The sequence below is a fragment of the Chenopodium album genome, chromosome 25 (assembly GCF_948465745.1).
Source record: "Chenopodium album chromosome 25, dcCheAlbu1.1, whole genome shotgun sequence".
In the NCBI taxonomy this organism is placed as follows: domain Eukaryota; kingdom Viridiplantae; phylum Streptophyta; class Magnoliopsida; order Caryophyllales; family Amaranthaceae; genus Chenopodium; species Chenopodium album.
In genome coordinates, this window is record NC_137858.1 from 15,273,101 (window position 1) to 15,287,711 (window position 14,611).

General features: G+C 33.6%; 1 protein-coding gene across 2 annotated transcripts; it reads left to right on the plus strand.

The window, feature by feature from the left end:
• Positions 1 to 1,301: 1,301 nt before the first annotated feature.
• On the plus strand, positions 1,302 to 14,199 carry LOC145613338 (3-hydroxyisobutyryl-CoA hydrolase 1-like). 2 transcript variants are annotated; one of them, XM_081668424.1, is made up of 15 exons: positions 1,302 to 1,482; positions 1,592 to 1,658; positions 2,011 to 2,091; positions 3,330 to 3,398; positions 6,304 to 6,367; positions 6,755 to 6,834; positions 6,980 to 7,063; positions 7,644 to 7,728; positions 9,498 to 9,583; positions 11,116 to 11,237; positions 12,767 to 12,827; positions 12,982 to 13,086; positions 13,536 to 13,637; positions 13,723 to 13,764; positions 13,888 to 14,199. In XM_081668424.1, exons 2-15 carry the CDS (start codon positions 1,620 to 1,622, stop codon positions 14,023 to 14,025), a joined length of 1,158 nt encoding a protein of 385 aa, XP_081524550.1. In that variant the 5' UTR covers positions 1,302 to 1,482; positions 1,592 to 1,619; the 3' UTR covers positions 14,026 to 14,199. The 2 variants fall into 2 exon arrangements, with proteins under 2 accessions (XP_081524550.1, XP_081524549.1); XM_081668423.1 differs by having other exon boundaries at positions 1,317 to 1,482; positions 6,752 to 6,834.
• Positions 14,200 to 14,611: the final 412 nt, after the last annotated feature.

Here is a 14,611-nt window from a genome sequence, read left to right on the forward strand (position 1 = left end):
TTTGTAACGGGTTTCAGACTTGCCGTTCCGAAAAAGGCCGTTATATAACGCCGAGTTAAAATTCACACCCAAATCGGCGAGTAGGCCGTTCCGTAACGGTAGAACGCCGTTCTAAAACCGTTACATTTGCGAGTTATCGGTTTGGGCATGCTGAAATGCTCGAAAACAGCCTTCCATTTCTTTGTATCAGTGCTAACATGGCTATGGAGAAAGAAGAGAAGTGAGGGACCGGGGGTTGAAGAAGAAAGGAAGTTGAAGGAAATATATTTTTTAATGAAAAAATAAGTAAAAAAGTTGAGTCAAAGAGTCACATGCTGCTCCACTTTTTTGTCTTTTTTCAACATTTACTGCATTTATGACAGCTTTGTTCCATCATCTTTTTTACCCATTTATTTATTTTACCTTTATGGCGAGCTGTCAACCATTAACTACCCCTCTTTACCCCTTTTTTTTTTAAAGAAAAAGTCTGTGGGCTTTCTACTCCAAATTAAAATTTTAATGTTTGTAATAGTTTTGGGCATAATATGGTATAAATACAAAGCACGTGAATTAACAAGCTAAAAATTCTACTTGTGTGATTTTTTTTAAAAAATTCACACCGCGAAATCCGCGATCCGTTCTATTTAACCGTTACAAGCCGTTTTCGCGACAACGCGACCGTTACCGCAAACGCGACCGCGACCGCGTTTTTTTTCCATGATATGTACTCCACCTTTTACATAAATAAATCTCCACCTTCGTAAAGCCAAATTTACAAATTGTACTCAATAGTAAAATTGTTAAGTATAGTATATCGAAATATTTTAAAAGATAAATTTCCACGTTTTAAAGCCAAATTCATAAATGTACTCCTCGATGAAATTAAACATAAAGCTCTAGTAATGGTTTTTTTTTTTAGCCTTTTCATCTTTTCCTCTCTCTTCCTCAATTCACTAATATGCAATCACCTCGATCCTCTGACCCAGCTTAAATTTAGACAACTTAGACACGACATCCATTGTTGCCTCCTTGTTGCCGCTATGATAACACTAATTTAGGCAATTTGTATTAAATTCTTCTTACAATTTTTATGTTAGTTTATTTATATGGCTACTTTGCTTCAATTAGGCTGATAATTTGTTGTTAAAATGATTAATTGTAAATTATGATCATCAAAGCTAAAAAAATTTGTACGACAATGACCTTTAGATAAAAAGAGGTGTTAATTTGAGTACTTAAGTCGAATTCAGTTACGCCAGGTCAAACGAGTTATCTAGTCGATTTTTGACACATCTAACATAATGTATTGTTTATCTGGCCCTTTTATTTCGTTGCACTTGCGTTTGGGAAACTAGCATCACGAGCTTCAAATCAAAACAAAAGAAAACTAGCATCACAAATTCACATTCCAACAAGTAGCAAGCATCTTCTCAAAGAGGAAAACCAAGAAAACCCCCAAATTTTCCTGCTAAATTGCACACCAAAATTCAACAGCCTTCAACGGTAACAATATTACCTTCATTTCTCTTTTGATCAAAATTTTTTTTATTTTTTAAAATTAATTTCTGAATTGAGAGTGTGTAATTACTGAGATTTATTTATTTATTTTCAGATTTTTAGCAAACGTTGGTAAATTGATCATGGCATCGGGAAATGCTCAAAGTTCCGAGTCTGATCAGGTATTGAGTTTGATTTCAGTAGTTGCTACTTGTCGTTTTAATTTTTTACTCGTATTTTTTATTTTTTAAATTTGTGATTATATGATATTTCATTGTTGCTGCTTGTTTAATTGACTAATGAATTTGTGTAAATTCAATTGACATGATTGTTCGAGACGATTTTGGTGATATACAAAGTATTTTTTTTTTTTTTTGAAGGGAAATTCTTTACAACAGAGAAATCTAGAAATGCTTAATTTTGTGTATATGCTAGAAATGCTTAATTTCTACTAATGTCATTGGGTATTAATGATTTGGTGATTGTACTTGTATATATTTTGGTGCAAATTTATCTTCAATTTTTTCTTTTCAGATTTTGGTTCAGGACAAGCACTTTGCGAAAGCGATTATAATGAACCGGCCCAAGCAATTGAATGCACTCTCTGACTATATGGTAAGCAATTGTTGTGGCATGTGGTGAACTCTAGCACTAATGTAGTTTATCTATATAGCTTTATGAGCTTGCACATTTTTGGTTACCATCGAATTGAGTGAATATGTCCTTTGTGTGATGCACTTATTTAAAATTGATGTATAGAATAATTAAAATGTATGCTTTTGAATCTACAAAGTTTATTAGAGAGAATTGCGTAAATTGACATTGTATTCCAATCTAGAGTATTAGAGAGAAATGCATAAAAGACCGTCATATTCCAATGTAGAGTATTGGGATATAGGATATCATCTAACTACTTTTGGTGCTTCTATCTTGGGTTATTTGGGAAGTGTAACTGGTGTTTTTATTTCTAGATATGATTCTTGCATTTGGTTGACATGCATTATATTCTTGTGTTCGTATTTTGTTAAGACATTTTTTCTTTGTTAAGAAAGAACTTGTTTCTTCCATTGTACTTCAAGCCCCTCTCAAATTTACTATTTCCTCAGCAGCTATATAGTGATTTCCATCTTATCACTTAACCAGATTTCTAAAAGGGGTTTGGTTTTTGGATTATTCTTATGAGCTGAATTTGTTTACACATCATCATTGTAGGCACATAATTGTTAGCCTGGAATGAGTTTGTGGGATTTATCATGACTTCTTTTGTTTGTGTTAAGTGCAAAACTTTCCATCTTCTTCTTCCTTTTTTTTTAGAGTGAGACAGTAATAAATCTGGAAATATTCTACATTTTTTAATCATATACATTTTCCGTTTTCTTCTAAATGCAACACATTATTTTGGAATGCTTTGTTTAGGACTTAATTAGTTAATTAGCGTAGGTAAACGAGCTACTTTATGAAAAAATTTTAACACCAAGATTAGAGAAGGGTATTATTTTGATTAATTTGTCTCTTCACAGTACGTAATTGCTTCTTCAAAGTGTGTGCCAAAAAAGTGTGTTGCATTCAAAAGAATGGAGGAAGTATATCTCTACACCCATTGTCTGTTCTTTTCTTTTACCTTACCTGTGAACTAATTCAACGCTAGCTCCTAAAGCTTTGGTTGCACTTCAAACAAAAAAAAAAGAAGAGGGAGTTCATACCAAATTTATGATCTTTGTTGGTTTTGGAAAATGAAGGAAGTAATAACAACATGAAGTCTGTAGTAATTGTGTAATCCAATCCTTTGCACTTAAAGGAAATTGTTAGAATAGGGTTGATCTCCATTTTACATTTACATATGTTCTATGCAGATTTCTCGGATGTTGGAACTTTTTTTGGCGTATGAGGAGGATCCTTATGTCAAGTTGGTTCTTTTAAAGGTATTATCTCATCCACTCCCTCCATGCCCAAGTAAAAGGCTCTTTGCTTTTTGCACAAGTTTGTAGGAACATGGAAAAAAAGAAAGATATTATGGTTTTGTTTAAAGGTGATATAAAAACTAAGGGATCGTTTGGCATTGTTGTGGTTTTTAGTTTTTTGGTTTTTTGTTTATTAAAAGTATATGATATATGTCACATAATGAATAGAAAATTACTTAAACTTATTAAAATCATAAAAATTTTGAAAATTGACAACAAAAAAGTGGGAACACATTTTTCTTGTTTTTTGTTTTTGGTTTTCAAAAAAATAGGAAACTGAAAACCAAAAATGGTACCAAACAAGCCCTATATTGGAGTTTGGTTGGTTATTGGTGAATTAAAGAATAAGGTTATGGAATAACTCCGGCAACAATTTGGTAAAAAAACTAACCCCAAGCGACAATTTGGTAAAAAAAAAAATAATATCAGGCGACAATTAACCCAAAAAATACAGAAATTTCCGACAAACTACTTGTGAATGCTTAATTTAGTTTGTTTTCCATGTCTTTACAAAAAATAAAATAAACTTCCCACCAAATTTTCCTACCCTTTTTAAGGAAATTACAAATGGAAGAAAAAAAAAATGTTAAATATTTGATTTTCACTTAATTTTTCTACCCCTCATTAACAAAATTGTTATAAAAAAAAGGGTAAAAAATACATTCGGTGTCGCAATTTAGTATAATTTTGTGGGAAAAATAAATTTTAAAAACACATAAACGAAAGAAATTAGGGTTTTTCAAGAGTTTGTCGAAAAAAATTTTGGTCTAAATGTCGTTTGAGTTTATAGTTTTTACCAAATTGTTGTATATGGTTAGCTTTTTTTTTACTAAATTGTCGCCGAAGTAAGTTTTTTTTAACAAATTGTCGCTAGGGTCTTTTTTATTTACCAATCTGGTCAATTGGCTGTAGAGGTGAAATGAGACTTTTATGTAGGAACAAGGTTTTTGGGAGAAATAAAAACTATTATTTGGGTACAAGGGGAGCAGTCCATTTGTTCATGAGTCAAATATCTACCTGATAAAATTCCTTGGACTTGTAATTCGGCCAAAATTTTTATTTCTACTACATTTTGTAAATAAGGTTTTATTTATTTATTAATTAATTTATTTATCTATTTATTTATTTATTTTTAATGCATGTCAATCAAAGATTCAAAGGAATAGTGGATTAGTGGTACATAAAATTGTAACTCAAGCTGTATTTGAGTATTTGTTTAGGTTCTACATTGTAACATATTGTTCAGGAGAGTTTAGCAGCATTGTCAAGTGTTACATAGGTATGCCTTTAGGGGTGAACCGTTATCACAAAGATCTAGAGGTTAGATGGATGGAAGAACGTGTTCTTCTCATTTAGAGGCAGTAAAAATTAAATTCTCTCTTCTTTGATTCTTTATGATCTGTAAATATGTTATAGATTCCTGAAACAAGGTGGTGTGCAGACCGAAGACTGAAGAGAGCTTAGCTTAATTCAATACCATCTTCTTCAAGCTAATAAGGGGTCATTTGGTTAGCATAGGAAGTGAAAATTCCCATGAACTTCTAATATACGGAAAATAAATTCCATAATCAAATTCATGGTAATCTCTTAAAGTTGTTTGGTTAGTAATGAGGGAAGTTAATTCCCATAGGAAATTCAACTTACCTAGGGGGGACTAGGTAAGTAAATTCCTACATTTTGTGGGAATTGGAAATTCCTAGGAAGTTCTACTTCCCCCATTAAACCAAATTTTATTTAACCAAACAACTTGCTCATTTTGCAATTCCTAGGAATTTCCAATTCCCAGGATTTTATATGTAAACCAAACAACACCTAATTATTGAATCATGATGAAATTACTTTTGTTGCCCCTCTCCTTTGGTTGATTCTTGGAAATTGCTTTGTAGACCTAATGTTCACTCGTTTGAATTATTTCTATGAAATTACTAGAAAATAAGGTGAGAAGAATAGAACCTTACTAAGATGTTGTAAGAAATTTTCCTTAATATTAGTAGATGTAAAATGAGACATTTTTGTACTGTGACAGAATTCATGCTCAGGTTTAATGAGAGAAATTGTTTAAAGTGTAACATGTTGGAGATGATAACTTGTACCTTTTTTTTTTTTTTTTTTTTTTTTTTTTTTTTTTTTTTTTTTTTTTTTTTTTTTTTATGGAGATGATAACTTGTACCTTAAAAGCCCTTTTCATATGACTTTTAAACAAAGGTGCATTTTCTAAATCCCCCTTTCTCTTTTAACACACTTTCTGTTAATTTCTAATCTAACCATGATTCTTGTTAGTGAAGGTGAATAAAGGGACAAGAATCTTCTCTGAACCCTTAAGCTTTCAAAACACCTACCCAAATTATGTTCCAAAGTCAATAATTATATTTAAGTACATCTTTAGTTGGTTGGGAAAAAACTTGACTATCTTATTGAACATGCAGCTGACCCATGTAATATTTTGTATTCTAAGCTAGCAGATTCAATTTTTGTCTCCAGCTATTGATTATACTTTGTGATAAATTCCATGCATAGTTTTGATTTTTGATTGAGTCAAAGAAGGAGGATTAGTGTTTAGCCTCATGCTGTTGTTTGAACTTGTTCCTTCTTCTTCGTTTTCTTGTATTTTATTTTATCATCATTGTTTTGTCAATACAAAATAGCCGCAATCAATTGTGTTTCTAAGGTCCATTTTATGTATATCCTTTGGTGCCTTTTTATCCAAAAAACTGGTCAAATTGCCACTGTTGGTATGCCATGCACTTTATGGGACATGTGTGTTAGTAATCACAAGGTCCTCTTCCTTCAAAGGTTTGTATTGTGTACTTGATATCAATCTATCAAATATATGTGATACATGTGCCTTGTTTAACTTTCTTATTAGGGAAAGGGAAGGGCATTTTGTGCTGGAGGTGATGTTTCCGCTGTGGTCCGTGACATTTCTAAAGGTTGTTTAATCTACTTTGCAGACTTGATATTAATTGTCTTAGATTGCACTTTTTGTCTAAACAACTTTGTCCAAAAAAGTGGTTGCCTGCGAAATTTGTAGATGTTTACATATTATTGATCTTTGGTACCTATATCTGCCTATCAGAAATTCAGAAGTCAACAATTTGCTACTTAAAAAATTCTCCTATCTAAGCTCTGTGTGAGTGTGTATTACGTTTGAAGGCAGAAATAGTGAAAATGATCTTATTGACTTTCTCATTCTGTCATTTAATCTCTTTATTTTTGCTACACCCTGAATCCCTAATAAATGACATAATTTTTTTTTAAAAAATCTGTATTTATTGAATTACTGAGATTTGAGTAGCTTTTGCTAATGCTGACAGCAGGTGATTGGAGATTAGGTGCAAGCTTCTTTCAGAAAGAATTCACCTTAAATTATGTCTTGGCAACATACAAAAAACCCCAGGTAATTAATTTTATCCACCCCTTCCATTTTCCTTTCCCTTAAATATTTTTGAAAAATATCTTGCCTCCTTTGAGTTGCCCTTCAATTCAGTTGATTAAACTATGTCATATCTTGACGGTGACTTTGTGTGCAAACACCATTGAAGGTTTCGATTCTTCATGGTATTGTCATGGGAGGTGGAGCTGGTGCATCACTTCATGGTAGATTTCGCATTGTAACTGAGAATACGGTACCATCTTACTCGGTTTTTAATTTTTATTTTTTTTTAATTCTTTACATCTCCAATTTAGTAATGCCGTGGAAACTGTTAAACTATCATGCATTCGTTTGTAAGGCTGGGAGAATTTGGCCAATATTGTAGAAACTTCTATAATTACGTATGCCTAAGTGGCAGACATTGAAGGGATTACATGTATTTTAAACAAATTTTAACAGAAAGTTTTCATTGTCTTCTTGTGACCTTGCATTTTGACCTTATGTTAGGCATCTTGTTATTATTGTCCTTTCGTTTTTTAGAATTGTGAACCGATGTATTAGACTATTGGAATCTGTAGTTTTCTTTTCCATTTTCTCCTTTCCCTCTCCCTTCCCCCCTGCCCTTTCCTTTATAGATTAAAGATGCAGTATATAAAACAAACAAAGCCTTAGTTTCAAAATGATTTGGGATTGGCTAACATGAATCGTCATAAGGAACCGTCTGCTAAGAAAGTAGAGGTGCAGCATATCGGCTCTAAAGATTTATATTTGCTAATTGCCTTATAATTTTAATTTTTAAAAGTTGAATGGCTGTCTAAGTAGGCTTTCTGCAGATTTTTGCAATGCCTGAAACGGCTTTAGGACTCTTTCCAGATGTTGGTGCCTCTTATTTCTTGTCAAGGTTACCAGGATTCTTTGGTAAGCATCTCCAGTTCATATTGTAAGTTTATAAAGTTTTTGAGACCCAGCTAAGGATTTATAGAAATATCATTGCTGTCTGACTAAAATACTCTTATGTCCTAAAATTGTACTAAGGTAGTGATTGTGCATTATGTACATCATATAAAAGAACTTAGAATTTGGAACAACACTTTACATCATCTATTATCATATTTTTGAAGAAAATTATTTACATGATGAGATCCCCATTACATTACCACATGCCAAAATTTGATATGAATAATCCCACCCCCTAAAGTGATGGTAATGTGTTTTTTTTTTTGTTGAAATAATTTGGGGTCTCATTTTCTTTCTATTTAACATGGAAAATAAATCGGAAGGATGTTTCTTTCATTGAATGGTAGAACTCTAACTAGAAGTAGGGGTGACTTCATGCTATTTCCTGACACGTCGATCTTAGTTTGAGGGAAATTTATCCGCGTCCTGCAAAGTGTATGACAACAGTTGAAGTCTAAGATGGATATTTAATATGCAATCAAACATTATTTCTTTATTGATATTATACCATTAGCCAATGTTGATTATGCCGCTTTTCTAGATATTTATTGATTTATATAGCATTTAAGTATATTTAAGATACACCAGTGGAGTGCAGTGTTTCCTTCAATTATTTTCTGTACATAAATGTCAAAGCAACATATCTCTACGTGTCTCACCAACTTATAATTCTTCGGATAGGGAAGAGAAAGATTTAATTGCCTTATGCTTTGCTAGTATCCACTGAACTTAAAAGGGAGACTCGTAGAAATGCATAAAACCTTTTGTGTGAAGCTGATAAGAGAACTTCGCCTTCGTTTTATCCAGTCCCACCTCCAATATGTTTAGTATGTGGACATTGTGCAAAATTATATGGAGAGTGCCCCCAGGCCCTCACCCTGGCTCACATTGGCTCATATTGTTGTACTGACTAACCACCACTAGTGTTCATGTTATTGTCCTGCACCCCTGCATCCTTTATGTAATCATCTCTCTCCCTCTTCCACCCTTCACTCACCCCATCCTCTCTTACAAGCCCTGCTTACAAAAACACCAGCAACAAAATTCTTCAGTGGTTCCTGTATTTACTCCTGCTCCCTCCTCTTGCCCATTCCTAGGATACCACATGGCCCTCCTTAATCCTCTTGGCCTTGCCCTACCCTCTCCCCCAGTGCCCCTTTTGTTCTCTTCTTCCATATTAACCTCTCTCTACTTTCCGCCCTTAGGGGATAGGATGACACAACACCTTCACCTGCTGTCTCTTTTAACTGGCCTTGTCAACTTTACTACATTGTCAACTCCACCACCATAATAAGGCATGGATTTACACTAGGTTGGAATGTATCGTGAATCAAAGTAGAGAGGAAGAATGACTTTCAAACTCACCAAGGGAATATGGTTGTAATTTGTAATGGACATCATACACTCAAAAAAGCGTCATTACTCTAAGAGTTTCAGCCGTGCTCATATGAATATATGATGTAGTCTGAACTCCTACACATATATAGGAAAGAGAAGGAAAGGGGAAGGGGGTTAGAAGACAACAAAACAAAGAAATCCCCTGGATATCTGTAGTGACACGTATTTAATGCTGTAGAACTCTTATGTTCCTTACACTTATTTCATTAAGATGAAAGGGGGTGGACTAATTTTATTTTTGTCCCATCACTCCTCTATATAGAACATAGAAGTGTTTTTCCCTCATTAGCAAATTTAAGCATTTGTAATCTGCTTCTTGATATTACTTGTAGGAGAATATGTTGGTCTCACTGGAACTAGGTTGGATGGTGGAGAGATGCTCGCTTGTGGTCTAGCAACTCATTTTGTTCACTCCACGGTACACTCTTACCTTATCTAATTTTAAAGAACTTGTGTTTTATGCATTTGGAGAGCAAGATTTCTTGCTTAGTAAAGAAATGTTTGCTCCAAATCATAATCAGGATTATAACTCTCAAAGTAATCACTTTAACTGTCTTAAGAATAAGGCTGATAGGTATCTTTATTGATAAATCTGAAGACTCCAAAAAAGAATCTTATGTTTGGATTTAGAGCTCAACATCTACTACCTGCACCATTAGTATTAATCATGCCATGTCACCATTCAACTCTTGCTCCACCATGCCATGTCACCATTCGATTCTTGCTCCACCATGCCATGTCACCATTCGATTCTTGCTCCACTGTTAGTATATCTTAACCTTGTGAATACAGTAGAAGTCATAAAATCTTAAATCTGAAGTCCGGGTTTTACCCAATAGGGCTAAATACTAAATAGAGAGTATAGGGATGAGCAGTGCTTGAAAAAGCGCGCCTAAGGCGCTGAGGCGCAAGGTGATAGGGGGTAAGCGCTTATTTTGGCCTTTGCGAGCCGTTTTTAATTAGGCGTACCTGAAGCAAATTTCTGCCTAATTTTTTTTACTGTTTATATAGTGCGCCTCACTTCAATGAGGCGCACTGAGGCGCGCCTTAGGCGCACCTAGGCGCTGCATAACCCTTAGCGTGCCTTGATAATTTTTATACATTGGGATGAGACGATTTTGGTTTTAGATTTTGGAAGAGAGCACAAGTGATAAACTTGATTTATCTCAAAGATGTGAAACTCTGAAAACAGAAAGTCAATTTAAGAAACAATGGAAAGGATTGCTAATAGGATATCACCTTCATTGTCTATATTTCATAATTAATAAAGAGTTAAGAAAAAGCAGCCGTGGGGCTTTTATCTTGTTAGCAAGTTCAGTACGGTACAAAGCTACCACAAAAAACCCAATTAGAAGGAAGACCTTCATATCAATGCTGCATGAAAAGCATTAGAAGATTAGATGATTCCAAGTTTGGCTCTTGGAAGAATGTTTATCTTTCTGATCATCAAACTTTTCTCCACAATTCACTGCTGAAAAAAGGATTCCTGACTCTCACTGTATGAGTATAATTAATCCCTTGAGCTAGACTCTAAAGTACCATATCTTCTTTCTATATCCTTTTTCCTAAATTGGAGATGGTTTCACACTTATCCACATTTATCTATGGCAACATATAACAATTAATAATTTTATTAAAAAGGTGCTTCAGAAATCAGAACTACATTTTTTGTCCATGTCATCTGCCTTTAAACTGAGAAACTTGGCAGTAGACAAACTGGTGAAGTAAAGGATTATATCTTCAGCATTGTATGCTGGCTTCTCTGTAAAAGAGCTGCATTTGACATTTCATTACAAATGATGCTTAATGTCTTTCCGTGATCTAGGGTTGGAAGCATATCATGCTACAGCTCCAGATAACAACTTCTGACAAGACTTGTGCTCACTTTTTCAAGAATGCCTTTAATTAATTAATTAATTGTGTGTAGCATTCCTTATTTTTCATTTACAGAAATTGTCGCTGCTGGAGGAAGAGCTTTGTGAGGCGAACTTAGATGATCCATCGAAAATTTGTAAAATTTTTGATAAATATGCTGATCAACCTGTTTTGAAAGAGAAGAGCGCTTTTCGAAAGTAAGAATTGTGCTTATGATTGATTATTTTTGTAGTTGTTTTAGTTGTATGTAGTTCTATGTGTTGCAAGTTGCTAAAGATGCAGACATCTTCAACTATTAGGTGTTCAATGTGTTTTTATGCTTTTCTTTGAACATGTTCACATTCAAGTGCAATCTAATTTTTCTTTTCATATCATTAAAATTTTGAAAAAGTTAGACTATAAAAATTATCATCATATTATTGTTAATTTCTCATGTTATGGGATGTGACAAAGGTTTACACTGGTTGTCACTGGCCTGCCGTAACCCTCCTCCTTTATCACTTTTGGAGGAGGAAGATTTTTGTGGATGACTTTATGGTATAATCATTTTTGGTTCATGTAGCCGACCCACTAATAAGAGTTTGATTGATTGATTATTGTTAATTTCTGCACTTTCTTTGTTTCACTTTGAAAATTTCGGTGGAATAGACAAATGTTAAACTGGTAACCCACATTTTGTGTAGCTCTATATTGTCAAGCAGGTTGGTATTGAACTGAGACTGACAATTTCAAGTTGCTACAGCTTCTGAAGCATTTTTATTCAAAGATAGTGTTGAAATATGGTATCTTAGTCATATTGTAGTTGACTAGTTGCAGACTAAGTAGAGCCACAAAATTATGCTCCCTAGAAGCGAGTTGTTATTGAGATCCAATGCATTAACCTTGGAATTGTTACTGGCATGTTCAATTGATGTTACAACCCTTTAAAGTTACCCAAAACATAAAAGTACTTACAAAAGCAAACCTCTGTTACAACTATTGCTATAAGCTAGGTGTGGAGTCCACCTTAAAGGGCTTTCTTTCTTAAGAGGTTAGGGAACAAAAAAGGGAGAAAATATTACAAAAATATTAGGAGAAAGTCTTAAAAGGAAATTAAGATGGATTTGCTTTACATTACTGTTATATAGCGCATATGTTTCTGCATTTTCTTAGCTCACGTTGTTCTTATTTTTTATTTTACTCTTTGCTCCCTCTACAAAACCCAAGTCTTCTGGTTACTAAAATCATGGAACCCTTATCATTTATCAAATACTCGAGGGAAAAACTGAATTGCGCCAACCCAATACTTAATCTTGCAAAGATGCGTAATCAAAATGCTATACCAGAACTTTCCTTGAATGCCAGCATAACTCCCCCCCCCCCCCCCCCCCCCCCCCCTTCTTTTGCACACCTGGTAATGAGTAAAGATAGTGTAATAGAAAATGTGAAGTTTTAAGACTTGACTTTCTCAATATTAGGTTTATTTCTTGATCTATATACTTCAATTTAGAATATTAACTGAAAATTCAGGATTAGAGTTGGGGAAAAACATATTATTTGCTGATTTTACCATGAATACTAGTAGAAATCATGATTCACAATCTTTAATATCACCTGTATACTGATATTTCTGTTGAAGGCATGAAGTATATGTGATATTGTGGTAGCATGGAAAAGAAGAGAAATATTTTATCATACTTGGCAGTTTTTAGAATTTTCCACCTTACTTTCATCTGTTGTGTTGTAGGTTGCATATCATTGACAAGTGCTTTTCTCACAGAACTGTTAAAGAAATTTTTTCTGCTCTTGTAAGTTGTTTTAAAGATACGTTCATCGTATTTAAATTTACTACTCTGGAGATATTTTATATTGAAACTTTTCAGGTTATTGTGATTTTTCCATTCATGATATATTGATATGTAGTTTTCCACATTAATTTAAAAAGAGAATTGTCTTTGGCAGGAAAAGGAGAATAAAAAAGCTGAGACAAATGGTGATTGGATTTCTGCAGCAATAGATTCACTAAAGAAAGCCTCTCCAACAAGTTTAAAAATCTCCCTTAAATCGGTACGATTATCTTCTTCAGGTTATACCAGCTAAATTTTAGAGTATTGTGAGTTTATATGACAATATGGGGAGCCCTTTATGTGAAGTTCTTCAAGAATGATTTATGTCCATGCATATCTAAGCCATTTTATTATGAGATTTTGACAAAATGGATCCAGGATTTGAGTGGAAGTTTCAATAGAAATAGATATGCTGACTTGTTCGCCAAAGTTTCACGACTAACAATGTATCTATGTGTTTTGTTTGTTTGTAGATTAGTTTTCACCTGTATTGCTCAACTAGTTTGGTCTAAAGTGCTCTTAACTTGAAGACCATAAGACTAGAGGCCATTAAAAAGGGTGGGGAAAGTAGAACAAATCTATGAAAATGGGGGGCTATGTTGAACTTGCTGAAAGTTGTAATAATCTTAAAGATGCTTCTATACTAATACATTGTGTATTTTATATCAGATCAGAGAAGGCAGACTTCAAGGTGTTGGTCAATGCCTTATCCGTGAGTTTAGGATGGTTTGCCATGTCCTGCGAGGAGAATTCAGCAGAGATTTCTTTGAGGTTTTGATTGACTAAATTAAATTGTCTTTAATTTCTTGTCATTTGTGTGCCTTGTGTGGTTCTAAAGTTTTTACTTCTATTCCAGGGTTGCAGGGCAATCTTGATTGACAGAGACAGAAATCCTAAGGTAATTTTATACTCCGTATTTAAGTTTTCCAACAAGATAGAGTGATTGTGTCTGATGTCTTCGCTAGGCCTTAGTTTCTTTGAATCAGACTTGATTTCTTTGGATGTTGTTTTTTGGGTATAGTGGAGTCCTTCCCGATTGGATCTAGTTAGCGATGAAATGGTGAACCATTATTTTTCGAAAGTGAATGATGAAGGATGGATGGATCTCAAGCTTCCTACAAAGTCAAATTTGCCTCCCTCAGCCATGGCTAAACTCTAAAAAAACCTTGATATTGTGAAGGGAATGTCAGCAAGCAATGTCAAATCAATATCTATAGAACATGTTTCATATGTACTAATATCAAGTTAGTGAAATGATGTAAAGTAAATTTTAGGGTTTTTACAATGTAGCGCCATTTTTTAAAACCTAATAGATGGTATTCTTTAAATCAAATGCTTCGAAACTTATAAAAAGTTTAATTATAAAAAGTTGAACTAATATAAATATATAATAGACACTAGAAAATGTAATGGCGATAATTGCCCTGAAAATGTCATGTAAATCTTCAATAATTTATCGTTAATTAAAAAATGGCCTTATGGGTTGTGTTTGACAATTTGTTTTGTTTAGATTTTTTTTTTTTTTTTTTTTTTTTGAAGGGGCATGTTTTGTTTAGATAGTTTGACTAGTTGATGATATTAATTATTTAATTTGAATAAAGAAAAGGAAAGGAAAAAAAGGGGAGGGAAGTAAAGGGAGAGGAGTGTTGATTACAATTTAATTCCTTCATTCCTCTGTCCTCTAATTTGCGGAGGGGAAGGAAGCGGAGTGTTGATTACTCATATAATTATATTCCTCCATTCCT